Source organism: Apium graveolens, chromosome 1 (assembly GCF_009905375.1).
Source record: "Apium graveolens cultivar Ventura chromosome 1, ASM990537v1, whole genome shotgun sequence".
Taxonomy (NCBI): domain Eukaryota; kingdom Viridiplantae; phylum Streptophyta; class Magnoliopsida; order Apiales; family Apiaceae; genus Apium; species Apium graveolens.
Genome location: NC_133647.1, coordinates 161988884 through 162002958, shown reverse-complemented (window position 1 = coordinate 162002958; position 14075 = coordinate 161988884). Strand labels below are relative to the sequence as shown.

The following is a 14075-nucleotide window of genomic DNA, read 5'->3' as shown; positions in this document are numbered from 1 at the left end:
AAGCAAGCATAGTATGTACCGATCTTTGCAGATTATTTTATACCAGTTAGTAATCCTATGACCATGAACTATTTAAGTTTAGAGTTATCATCTTTTAGGTCTCACTATTATGATCTCATCATAATCCATAAAAGCTTTACTTTAAATTATGGTATATCGTATTTAAACACTTAAATAGATAGAGCCCGTAATAAAAACAAAACAAGTCTTTTATTAATATCAATGAAATCAAAACAGATTACATAAAAGTTATTCCTAAATCCTAATACATGATTGGACTTAGGACATATTCCTTTCAGGGACCACCAGGTACGCTCTTACGAGCAGTGCGCCTAAGTCTGGCCATCTTCTTGCTTAACTGCCATGGTTAGATTAAGACAAAACAAATGAGTATAAAACTCAACAAGTAACTATATAGCAGTTCTACAATATCAAATCATAATACGCTTTAACAAAACTAGGGCATTCTACTTTATTTAATCTAGGTGGCAGATTTTCATCTTTTTGGGATAAGGAAAGGTATCTGAAGAATAGTATGGGGCTTTCAAGGAACAAGGCTTGAAACAGGACGAAAGCCGACATTCATCACAAATCATTATAGGATCAAAATAGATCTTTCGATAGAGGTAAGCAACAGTATTTCAAGATATAGAATCAATCATATGATCAACAATTTCAAGAATCAGGCTTCTCGAGCTTTAAGCTCCACAATGACATAATCAACTCTTTTCAAAGCAATATAAACCATTTTCATTTTTAAAATCAATTTACTGAACAAAAGTTTCAGTTCCCTTTTTAAATAATCACTTAGAACCCTTGATTGGATCACTTTATCTTTCCATTTCATTATATACGGGTGATCAGCCCGTATCGACCTCCATTCCGGTCTTTAAGGTACCAATCGGCATAATTTCAGCCTTAAACTGGACTAGCCACGCTAGCCTCTTACCATGACTGGACTAGTCCCACTAGCCTCTTACGTCCCAATCCAATCCATCAGGAATTCATTTGAAAACCTTGAGTTGGAAAAACAAGTAGGTTTTCAAAAATTCATTTTATCATTACCAAGCATTTGAAATCATTCAGACTCTTTCAAGTCGAAACTCATTCTTAGATCAGATTTTTAAGGAAACAAAGTTCAGGGAGTGATTCAAAAATACGCAAGGAACAATTCATAAGAATTCTGTATCAGGGATAACAAAGCACTAAATTTGAGGGATTAACATTGGTGTAGGGATCAATAGGGAGATTAAGAGAAACAGGGTATCATTAAACAGGGTTAACAAGGATAATCAAAAGGTTCAATACAATCCATGGCTTAATAGGTAACTTGAACAGAAAAGACAGATAACCAAAGGGTGAAATCAATAGGCTCATCAATAATAGGATATCAAGAACAAGGGTACTTCAAATCAATATCAGGGTTTCATAAAGCAAGGGTTTCATATTTAAACAGTTCAATACTCTACATGGTATGAACAACATTCTCTTTATAATCATTTACACAAGTAATCAGAGTTACTTGCCTGGATTTGCTTTCCTGAAGGTTGTACTACTGCCACCTAGTAAATCCTTTCCTTTCCTAGCCTGAATTCCCTCACGCTCCGAATCTACAATAAAACCAAAATCTTACTCAGATTCTGAACTCTCGTTCCCGGAACGATCACTCTATACGATAACTCGACTATATCTTTGACTCGAGTATACAAATATGGCTTATACATATAAGCACATAGCACATAGCACATAGCACATAGCACATAACACATAGCACATCCCTTTTCTCGTAGCTTTTATATCCTTATATACTTAACAATCAAAGTGTACTCGCTTAACCTTGGCTATTTCTCAAATCATACTAACATAACTCTTTTACGACCATAGCTATCACTTATAGCTCTTAATAACGAACGATTTAATTTCCTTTTTCTTTTATTCCTTAATTCGAACCTTACATACAAAACACATCCACATATATTCAATTTCAACCTCATATAAACAAACACAACTAATGCAATTCACAAGGATCATTTAGCACTTAAACTTCATCCCTTTTTAACCAAAAATCTGAATCCTACTTTCATTAAAGATCGAAATCAACACTTCCGTTTAATTACCAAAATTCGAACATAACACTTCATAATCTTTGTCATGCAATCAAAATCTCACTTAGCCATTAAATCCACTTAATTTCACCTTTTTATTCCTAAGAACCCATTCGAGTTTTTCCATAAATCAACATACAAGAATGGATTTTAACATGCAAGGCAATACATCACATTTCCCACTTATTTTAGTTCTTAACTAGATCATTCCATTCACTTAAACACCAAATCATGCAACACCTAACTCATTCAACCAACATGCATTTACTTAATCAATAATTAACCCCTTTTTATCTTATTTTCATTCGGCAAGAACATAATTTTCAACTCAAGGACTAATCAATAACATGCACTAATTGATCTTCTTTAAAACTATCATGCAATCACTTTTAGGCCACATAAACTTAGTGTTCAACAAGATTAACTCACAAAAACTGAATTCCTCTTCTTTATTTAACAAAAAGCCGAAGCAAAATCCACATGCAATCCTCAATTTTTGATTTTCTAAGCAACAATCATATGCACACATTCATTTACTTCCTAACACAATCAATGGAATCATTTAATCAAGCACACACTTGAATTTCATCAAAGAAGCAAAACTCTTTTCCAAATTTTCAAGAAATCATGACATGCAACACTAAAATCAAACGATCACACCATGGAAAATCCACCGGCTCTCCTTTGGATCATGGCCGGTGGTGGTCAAACTTGAGAGAGCCCATAACGGATCTCTTCTCGAGTTTATGACCTCCAATCACGCTTAAATTCACTCTCATGGTTATGCATCAAGAAATGGTTTTTCTTGAACACCACAATAGTGATTACTCAACAAAACCTTTATAATTACTTACATGCAAGTAGGAATCGAAGTGTATACCGAAAATAACAACTAATGGTAGCAATATCTCTGTGTTTGAGTTTATTTTAATGGTTGCATGCAAGTGAGAGAGGTGAGAGATGAGAGAGCCGAGAGAGAGTGAGAGAGAGTGTTCGAGAAAGAGAGGAGAGAAAGAAAAAGAAGAGAGAAAAGAGTGAGTGCACGGGAAAGAAGAAGAAAATGGGGGAGGAAGGAGTGATTTATACTCCACCAAAACAAGGGCAAAATGGTAATCTAATAACTCCTTTTTGACTCACACACTCTTTCTCTTTTTACTCGAATGCAACAAAATTCAAATATAAAATATTTCTCTCTCGGAAAGTTGAGAATTATTGAAAATGACAATTTTAACACGTAGGTCTCGAAATTAGATTTTTATCCATTACTCATAATAAGAATTTGAGCGAACGGTTGATTCTATATGAATTTCGCAAACTTGCTTTAATAAATACATTTTCCATATAAAATCAATTCAAAAATGCAAGGACCAACAATTAAATTCACTCATCATTTTTAAAAAGTCTCTAGGACCATTACGAAGATAACAGAACAAATCCCATGTTTTTATCTTACTCGAATGATTTTATAAAAATTCACAAAGGTTATCTAAACCTGTATTTAATTCACATAATTCCTTTAAAATCCACAAAATTGACACAGAACACATAGTCATACATATAGTCAAACAATCACACATGTTCAGTCATATAACGACTCAGGTCTGATCATAGAACTTATCCCTCTTTAATCTTTATCCTCTTTTATGGGTACCTGGTCACGTTCAACCTGACGGCCCGACACTCAGCGTTTCGATTACGCTTCTCAACATCTTTACCAATCAACACATCACTTAGGACGAAATACTTTATTTACTTATTCATTCACTTCATTCAGTCACACATAATTCACATTTTATATTATTTAATTCCATATTAGGACGGGTTCCATTCTACCTGACGGCCTGACACCACAGCTTATCTTCTAAGCTGACTCTTTAAATTGGAACATTTTTATCCACGCTCCTTAACTCTAGTATACAAATAAGACAAATAATCATCACTTAGTCACATAATTATAATCACATCACATAACACATTCTTTATTCTCTTAATTACGACGCAAAATTCTCAGTCGTCACAGCATGAACCATTGAACTTAGTCAGTTCAACATTGAATTCATTCCAAGAACTTCAACAAGGTCTCAGGCTTTATCGGATTTTGTGGTTGAATGCAATTTCCTGCCGTCAAACGACAAGAAACCCTTCTCGAGGGGTACCGAAGGTTCGTGGACTCTTTTCACAGATGGTTCCTCGACTTCTACACTAGGGGGAGCTGGAATAATCCTCACAAGCCCCGAAGGATTCGAAATTCGACAAGCTGTTAGATTTCAATTCAAAGCCACAAACAATAAGGCAGAATATGAGGCTATCATTGTGGGTCTCCGATTAGCTCGAAGCCTGGAGGTAAAAGTCATCGAAATTTTCTCTGACGCCCAACTCATGGTTAAGTAGATAACAGGCTCGATATCTTCGATGAATTCGTCTCACAGTCATGAGTCATCTCAGCTAGCTGGGCATCCAAGCCAATCTTAACCTTCTTCAACTCCGCAAATTCCTCCTGAAGCTTCTCAAGTTCACTGGCCTCACAGTTTATCAGTCCAGTATCAAGTTTGTCAAGTTCAGCAACAATCTTAAAAAAAACAAACAACAATAATAAAAAAACAAGAAGCACACATCAACTACCGCACAAGAGAGAAATAATAAGAAAGGTTACGAAATAGCAAAGAAGATGATGAAGAACCAAAAGAACTAACCTTCGTAGCATACTCTTTACAAACACCAATAACTCCAAACCTCGCAGGCTTCGAGGCTTCAACAACAGCAACATCGGTACCAAAGGTCTCCTTTCCTTTCCCAGTTACTTTCTCAACAGAATCACCATCGCAAGCAACTGGATCAACCTTCTTGAACAAAGAGATGTCAAGATAAACCTTGTCGCTATCCTCCAAAATAACAACCTTCACAGAATTTTTATGCTTTTTGTGATGATGAGAGCGAGACAAGCTATATTCACGATGACTCTTCCGCTCTTTTAAAGTCGAGTCCAACTTTGCAACTGATACCTCAACTTCAGAGCACTTCAACGGGTCACCAACAGGAATAGCAACTGAAATCCTATTAGCACCACTACCTCCCCCGCCATCACTTTCAACTTCAGAGGCACCAATACCCAGCTTTTTCTTCGCAAAAAGTTTCAAAAAAACTCTCCGAGGGAATTTTCTTCTGCCTATTAACCAACAAACGAAGCTTGGGTCCCGCAACTGCAAAAGTATAACAAAAAAACAAAAAAAAAAAGACTTTTTACATCAATAGCAGTACTAAAGAACAATCGAAGCAAAGAGTATACGAAATAAGAATAAGACAACAGCAAAAGCATATTAAGCCTAAAAGTATACTAGATATCTTACGACTATAATTACAAAGAAACCGGACATTAGAAAAACACGACGACTTGAACCGCGAGGTATGACCACAAAACTTCACTAAATCTAAATCTGACAAAGAACCAGAATCATTTAAGGCTTTCAACATTTCTGAAGACAAACGACGCCATGAAGCCACGTCGATAGGCTCACAACCCTCATACCACGCCCACCTCGAATGTCAGCCAGAGTTCAACGATGGCGTACTAACAAGCTTCGGACAGCCGGGCTTCGTGTCAAAGTAAACCTGAGCACCAGTGGATTTCAGACGATACAAAGAAAAAAAAAGATTCAAACTCGGCTCTATCTCAAGTTCACTACACCGAGCAATAATCCCATTTATCTGCAACACCAAATTCGGAGATATCTGACCCACTCCACAGTTTAAAGTCCTTAATACGCGGAAAATGAAAGGATGCATTGGCAAACGAAATCCATAGATGAACCACAGATCGGGAATCGCTTGAAATCTTTCACGAGGAGATTGCCACATTCGATCATCATGACTAGGAGGAAAAATAGCGAAACCATCGGAGAAAGTACAATAACTTGACAATACACCAAGATCAAGAGGAGTCTTGTGATATACGCTCAGGCTGTTGTAAGGTCTTTGAGACATAAAGAATTTAACATGGGTATCCAGCACCATGGCCCCAACATCGGTATCAAACCCAGAAACAGAATCGCCCACACCTTCGACTTTAGAATCATCTCCAACTAACTCACTCTTCTCATAGTCTTCATCCTCACAATCAATCCCAAACAGAGAGAATTCGCCAGAACCAGACAAATGCATCGACACATGACCTAACAGATCCAACCCACTAAACATATATTCTGACCATTCTGATTGGAGATCCTTTTTACTATCAACTCAACTAGAAGAAAAGAACGAACTAAGAAGAAACAAATCTACAATAAGAACAAGAAAGAAAAAGAGAAAGAATAATGATACCTACAAAAAGAACCCTTGGAAGACAAGCTCGTCCGACAAACACCCTGCAAAAGAAATTTAATCAGCCATTTATAAAAAATATCACAGCAGCAAATGAAGAGAAGATGAAGAGACAAAGGTGAAACCTTTGGGTTTCCAAGGATAAATGAATACAGTACCCAAAAAGAGGGTAGTTATGTGGGTTGAAAAGGCGGCATGAAATTCAAAAAAAAAAAGAGGCAGTGAAAGGAAAGCCAAAGCGGCAAAATAAAAATTTAATTCTGCAAAGCTTCTCCAACAAAAACATCTTTGGGCTCCGCACAAATTAGGCCCAAAATCTAAAGCTTTTTCACTTCAAGGAGGGACTATTGTTAGGGCCCAGGCCCAATAGACTAAAGAAGCTCAATATACTAAAGAAGCCCAACTGACTCCACTATAAATAGAGGGGGATTATTACTTTTAAAGAGGTTGGCTATTTAGACTAGGATTAGAAATTTAGGCTCAACAAGGCACAAGGAGGAGGATATTATCTACTCCCTCAGTCCCACTGGATTCTTTACATTACTTTTCGGCACGCTTTTTAATACTCATTTAAAGTATAGTTTCATAATATTTTTAAATTTTTTTTTTCTGAGTAAAAGTTTTATGTTTAAACTTTATTCAAAAAAAATATTATGAAAATATACTTTATAAAAGCCTCGAAATACGTGCAAGTAGTGAACGTAAACAACTCACCGAGACGGGAGAAATGGATCAAAATATCACCATTCAAGCAAAAAATGCCCAAAATATCACTTTTCAGAATAAAGGCCCAAAATGTCACTTGATAACGGGAGTTCGTGTACCGTTTTGTAAATAGTACAAAAATGTCACACAAAGTAAGGTTTTGAGGTTAATTTTTTTTTTTAGTTGCTTTTCTACCAAAACGTCACTTTATCTTCCGTTTTGCATATATAAAAAAATCAAAGTACCAAAACACTACTTTATCTACCGTTTTGCATATATAAAAAAATCAAAGTCTCAAAACGGAACACGATGTACCGATTTGGATCTGTTGCATAAACGTTACATGATGTATCGTTTTGAAGTGACATTTAGGGCCATTTTTTTCAAAAAAGATATTTTGAACCATTTTTAACCCTAAAGTGATATTTAGGGTCACCACCCCGGGACGGGGGGAGTATTTGATTAGGACAAAATTATTAAAATAGTTGCAGCTGATAGTTTGGTTCAGTAACGTGAAATGTAAATCCGAAAGAGAGATTATCCACATCAAAGTCCTTAGTTAAACAAGTCATACGACATATAGTTTGAGTAATAATAATTTTTCCAATTTCGTTCAAAGTTTCAGACTAGTGAGTTATTAATTCAGGAATAGTAGTAGTAATGTCGCTCAAAACTGGGTTAACAAAATTAAATCCGAATCATTCAATTCCAATCTGTCCCCGAACCTATCAGGTATCTTCGGATTTAGGTTAGGAGATTCCTGCCAAATTGCAACATGATTCCCACAAACTCTAATAAAGAATTACTAAAATCTAATTCGAGCGTTTTTAATATAATAGTTTTTAATACTAATATTAATACTCTAGCATGATATATCTATCTATCTATACTATTATATTAAACACGAAACAATGAAAGTTTGGTTGTTAGTCGGTCTGGTCATCCTAAATATAGTAATATTTAAAATAAAATACTTTAATATAACAGCCCGCAATTTCAGACTATTAATTCTAAAATCGAAACTAAAATGAAATATAATTTATTGATCAAAATCTTATTATAAAGGTGACTATACGAAAGCGCAGCTAATGGAAGTCCAAAAGTCAATCTACTCAAATCCTAAGTTCTCGAACTCCGATGATATCCACCTCGAATCTTAGACGAAACCTGAAATTGTAAAAATGAGCTATACAGCCCAGCAAGAGACCAATCGATCCAACTAGTTGGCCAAGTAACATGAACACATATAACAAAATACGATACGATATACGAAACAAACACTTTCGATACATATTCTTATTCTTATTCTTATTCGATACACACAATACACATAACACATAAACAACAATAATTCAAAATAAATAAATCATGCCACGATCACTACAACCCGGTAATAACGGTCCTAAATTTTCAAAAAACTGTCACTACAAACCGGTGACTGCGATCTTAAGTTCTTATTCGATATTTTCAAAAAAAACATGGCACAAATCAGAGATTCGAAATTATCGTTGACACACAACACATAAACTACAATACATATACTATAACACATAATACTTTCAAATATATCATCACTTAGCCCAATTTTGATAATTAAATATAAACGCATAACATACAATTTTGAAAACAATAGCAAAATCAATCGAAATCTTACCTCCAAACCTGGCCAAATCTGAATAACCCCTTTTTGACCTTCTAAATGACGATTTATTTGAAAGAACGAAGCACGAAAGTTGAAGAGAACGAAAAGACTTTTCCGAAAAGTCCAAGATCAACAAATTCCAACTTACGATGAATTTTATACGAATTTTACAAGACTGCTATTTTTTGTGAGAAAAAGACCTACGAATTTTAATACAAAAGACGAGTAAGACGAATATGGTGTATGTATAATGCTAAAAAACCCTATATGTTAACCTACAAGTTATCCATATTAAAATCTGATCCAAATTTTAGGCCAATTAGTCTAATACAATTTTAAATCATAGTCTTTATCTAATTTCAATCCTTTTTCTATTATTCTTTTATTAATCTAATTCTAAAAATTACGAGATATTACATCTAATAAATAGATTAATATTTATAACAGAATTATATAAATATAAATAGAATTATAATAGATCTAACGGTCCTGTTTTGAACAAAATAATATATAATATTCACTTGGGTCAGGCTAAAAAATTATAATATTGATCCAATCATAAATAAAGAATAAAAATAAACTATATACAGTTAGTTGAATTTGTAGTCTTAGACTAAATAATAAAGACTAATGAAAATTTGAATGAAATTTTTTTTGATCAATATAATGTCATTAGCCTAAAATAATAAACGGGCTAAAATATAATAAAATTTTAAGAAAATTCGTTTGGTCAATATAATGTCATCAAGCTAAAACAAAATCATATATATTATCAATTCAGTCTAGAATTAAAATAATATTCACCCCGGTCTAAAATAAAATTAAACAAAAAACTAAATATAATTAGCTGAATTTGGTTGATATTATAATGGGTTTGAGGCAAAAACCAAGATTTACTACCTCATACTATGTTAAAACCAAATAGTAAATACTACTGCCTAAAAAGATAATTTATTGAACCGGGCTAAAACAATTGAAACGTAATAAGCTGGTAAACATAATTTTATTAGGCTAAAACAAAATATATTATCTATTCGGTTTAAAAAAATAAAATTCACCCAGGGCTAAAATAAAATAAAAACAAAATAAATGTAATTAGCATGTTGATATACATACCTGAGGCTAAAATAAAATGATTTATATTATTGATCTACGCTAAAACTAAAACTAAATTCAAACCTAAGATAATTCTTAATATTACTGATTCGTGTTAAAATAAATTTAAAGTCTTCATAATTCGTTGATAGGTATAGTGTAGGCTTAGAAGAGTGGCATAGCCGAGATCCGACCCTAAAAGCCGAAATATTAAAAGTTTGATAGTAGATATGTGTGTACAATATTTGGGTTTATATAATTACAATTTTTTTAAAAAATTTGTACAATATCCATACTATTTTAATAAAACGAAAATAGAGATAATTCCTTACTCAATATAATTACGTCGTACTAAAATAAATCAAGATATGATATTAGGTTTAAAAAATTATATAATTGATTCGTGATAAATAAAAATTAAATAAGAAAACAATTAGATCACCTAAATTAAAATAATATGTACTTTTATCCGTGTTAACATAAATTTTTACCATTGATAAATAATGTTTTTACCATTGATCTGGATTTGAACAAATTAAATTAAAATAAATTTGAATATAATTAGATGGATTTGGTCGGCTTACCAAACTAAAGATTATTCGTATACTATTGATGTGAGCTAAAATTTATCTTTTAATTAAAATAAATTTAGATTTTGGTAAACAAACCTCTAAATATCAACAAAACAATATCTTAATCAGTAATATTTTTTTCAAAACTTAAATATCACTAAATTATGCATGTGCCTATTTAAAATTTCAAATTAATTACAAAAATTATATAATATTAAAAAAATATGTTCATCGCACGGGTTTTAGACTAGTATCATATTAACATGTATTAATATAATATTATTTTTATATCTATATATATTATAATAGCAGGGGAGTATATCGGAAAACCATCAAAACTTTTCAAATTATTTTCCTGAATTCTTATTTTTTATGATTTTTTTATTTAAAAAAAATCCTTGAATTTAATAGTATCTTAATAGTCATTAATTACACATAATAATAATAATGTATTATGTTTACTTTATTTTTTTTACCTATATAAAACTTTGGTAAAGTTACTTTTTGCCATTGTAATCAATATTTCAATATAAATTATTAATTAGTTATATAATAATGATTATTTTAAGGTAAAATGATGATAAAATGATTTATATTGTGTCATTTTTATTGTCAGTGATATTTATTTTCAGATAAGTATATGTTAGCCGGATTTTAATTTTTCGAGAAATCCCTTCTCGGTATTAGTGAACGAACCATGATAAGTTAATGAAATTTTTAGATTTTTCGATTTACATGTAGAATCTTTATACAACTAAAATAACAAACTAAAACACGAAATGAATTACGGCCTGTACTTGGATTTAAACTGTAATCACCGAAATATAATTCATACTCAATATGATCATTTGTATCGCGAGATTTGATTTCCGTTAACGGCAAATGAGAGATAAATGTGATACATATTTATTAAAATATCATTTTTATTCATTGGTTAAAATTTATGATCCAAACTGTGCCTAAACACTTTTACAATAGACGTATGGGCAAAAAAAGTTATTTAAACTCACCATTTTATTTTTTTTATAAATATTACATATTTAAGATTTAATTTTATATTAATTATTATAATTGTTAATATGAAACAAAACATGACATTAATATTTTAAGTCAATTATCTTTGAACCATTTTTACATATCACAATAATCCCTTCTGTATACTATTTCATAAAAGATATATAACAAAAATTTTGTATTGTCACGTTAAACATGATCATATTAATGATTATGTAATATATAACACACAAAATTTTAATTTATACTATCAACGATCAAATAATTGATCACGCTCGACAACGTAATTAAATACATAATTACTAAATAATTTTCGTGTCGCGTGTAGCACGGCTTTATATCCTAGTATATTATAATAGCAAAGAATTAGAGAAGCTACAAAATATCTTAAACTATTTTCTTGAATTCTTATTATTCTGAGTTTTTAATTAAAATAATTTTCAGACATTTAATAGCATGGTTATGATCATTAATTATACCTATTAAATTATATATTTCAATTAATTTATTTTATTTTATCATTATAATTAATCTTACACGCACATGACAAGAGTCGAACTCGTGACCTCCCGCAAAGGGAAAACGAGCTCAACCACTACACAACACGTTACTTGCTACTTTATATTGTTTATATGAAAAATTGGTGAACCTTTTAAGCATTATTGTATCATTTTCTACCATTTTTTCAAGTAATAAAATTTAGTAAGCGAGACGATATTGACTTCCGATCAAATCTTTATCAAAATTGTGGACAAACCATCATAAATTACGAAAATATTTAGATTTTTCAATATGAGCAAATTTTGCTTTTGCACGCGAAAACATGACAGTTGACCCACCATATTAAATTTAACTAACCTTACTCTCGACGTGTTAAAATAATATTTTTTTTACATTATTTATTTCATTTTATTGCCCAAAATATAATATTGTATATTTAAAGGGTGAAAAACCAAAATATAATATTGCACGTGAAAACTGTATATTTTAAAGGGTGAAAAATCAAAATACCAACCATTTAGGGAGATTTTCCCAAAATGCCTATTTGCGGGATGTTCCGCCCAAAATACCCACGGAATACGCATTTAAGGGATGCGTATTCAACCTTCTAAAATTTAATAAAAAATATGCATGTTGAAAATGCGTATTCACTTTTGCTTTTACAAAGAATATGTTCAACATGCGTATTCACAAAAAAACAAAATGTGAATACGCATGTTGAACATACGTATCCTTTGTTAAATTTTTAAAAATTGAATACGCATCCCCCACATGCATATTCAGTGGGTATTTTGGACGGAACATCCCGTCAATAGGCATTTTGGGAAAATCTCCCCAAATGGTGGGTATTTTGGTTTTCACCCTTTAAAATATATAGTTTTTGTTTGAAAAGATTACGTTCATACGATTATTTCTATTATTTCTATTTATTATTTTTTATGATTATTAAAATGTTGATATATAATTAGAGTATCCGTGCAACTAATTATTCATGTAAATTGTTTTGCATCAATTGCTTTTAAACTCTTAAAATAATTATCAAATTATTTTTTAATAATTTAATTTAATTTTTAATATTTTAATAACCGGAAAATATTATAAACAGCGCGAAATGCATATAAGTTTAATTATTCATAATAAAAACTTATCCTTTTATCACATGATTAAATCGATAATATATATATATATATATTATAAACCTATCATTTCCTTGTAATGTTTCGAAATGAATGAATATTAGAAGACCTAAAAAGACTACATGTAAGATTACGTGCATATTTTAACTGTTATTTTAACTGCTATTTTAAGTAATGATGATTCATGGAAATTATTTTAAATCTTTTTTGTGAGAATCTATTAAAATTGCACTAAGAGGGTAAAATAGTAATAAAATGAAGAAAAAGAGAAATTAATTCGCTCAAACAAAATGAAGCAAAACTCAGTAAAGTACATGTTTTCATAAAATTTCTTTTCAATATATAATCGAATTTATGAACAATTTAAGCCAAATAATTAATAGATTTTATGACTTTTATTTACCATTTTTGACACGTTCCCATATTCAATTTTTTGTTGTCAAATAAAAGATTTTGTCAAACATAAAATTAAATATTATAATATACGTATCATATAACATGCAATTTTCAATTTATCGTAAGAATTAATCTCGATTGATAATATGTTAGGTCCGTAATCAACTATATAGGGGGTGAATACAGTTTATGCAAATAATTCGATAAAGCTTTCAACAGAATCAACAGTTTTATATTAACAGATAAAAACTGATTATAAAAGTACTCTCTCAAAGGATGAACAGTTATCCTTGAGAGCTGTTAGGTTATGCGAATGATATAACAATGTACGCAATGCATATAACATAAACCTAATATGTGCTTTTTATAGAACGCGGTTACACAATCAATAAGGAATCCTATTGTATTACAATAAGGAAACCTATTACATATCCATGTATGATTGCTCCTGAGATAAAGTCTTTCACCGCCTTGAATTTCTGTTTTCCTTTTCCTTCTCGAATATATACTGATGTGACAAATCCTGATGGCATCATCTGCTGGTCATCAAGTATTGATATAAGTACTGATGACGTCACTCTTCAGTAAATAC

General features: G+C 31.4%; 1 protein-coding gene across 1 annotated transcript; it reads right to left on the bottom strand.

The window, feature by feature from the left end:
- Window positions 1-4015: 4015 nt before the first annotated feature.
- LOC141721477 (uncharacterized) lies at window positions 4016-6438 on the bottom strand. The gene is made up of 3 exons (XM_074524420.1): window positions 5453-6438; window positions 4799-5305; window positions 4016-4674 (listed from the first exon to the last, which is right to left on the bottom strand). Exons 1-3 carry the CDS (start codon window positions 5477-5479, stop codon window positions 4489-4491), a joined length of 720 nt encoding a protein of 239 aa, XP_074380521.1. The 5' UTR covers window positions 5480-6438; the 3' UTR covers window positions 4016-4488.
- Between the last annotated feature and the right edge of the window lie 7637 nt (window positions 6439-14075).

Bases quoted from the DNA above. Each gene is read 5' to 3' on its own strand.
- LOC141721477 (XM_074524420.1), bottom strand. From the start codon at position 5,479: ATGTCCGGTTTCTTTGTAATTATAGTC. The intron at 5,306-5,452 runs GTAAGATATCTA...ATACTTTTGCAG, and splicing joins GTTTCTTTGTAATTATAGTC to TTGCGGGACCCAAGCTTCGT. The intron at 4,675-4,798 runs GTTAGTTCTTTT...GTTTTTTTTAAG, and splicing joins GTAAAGAGTATGCTACGAAG to ATTGTTGCTGAACTTGACAA.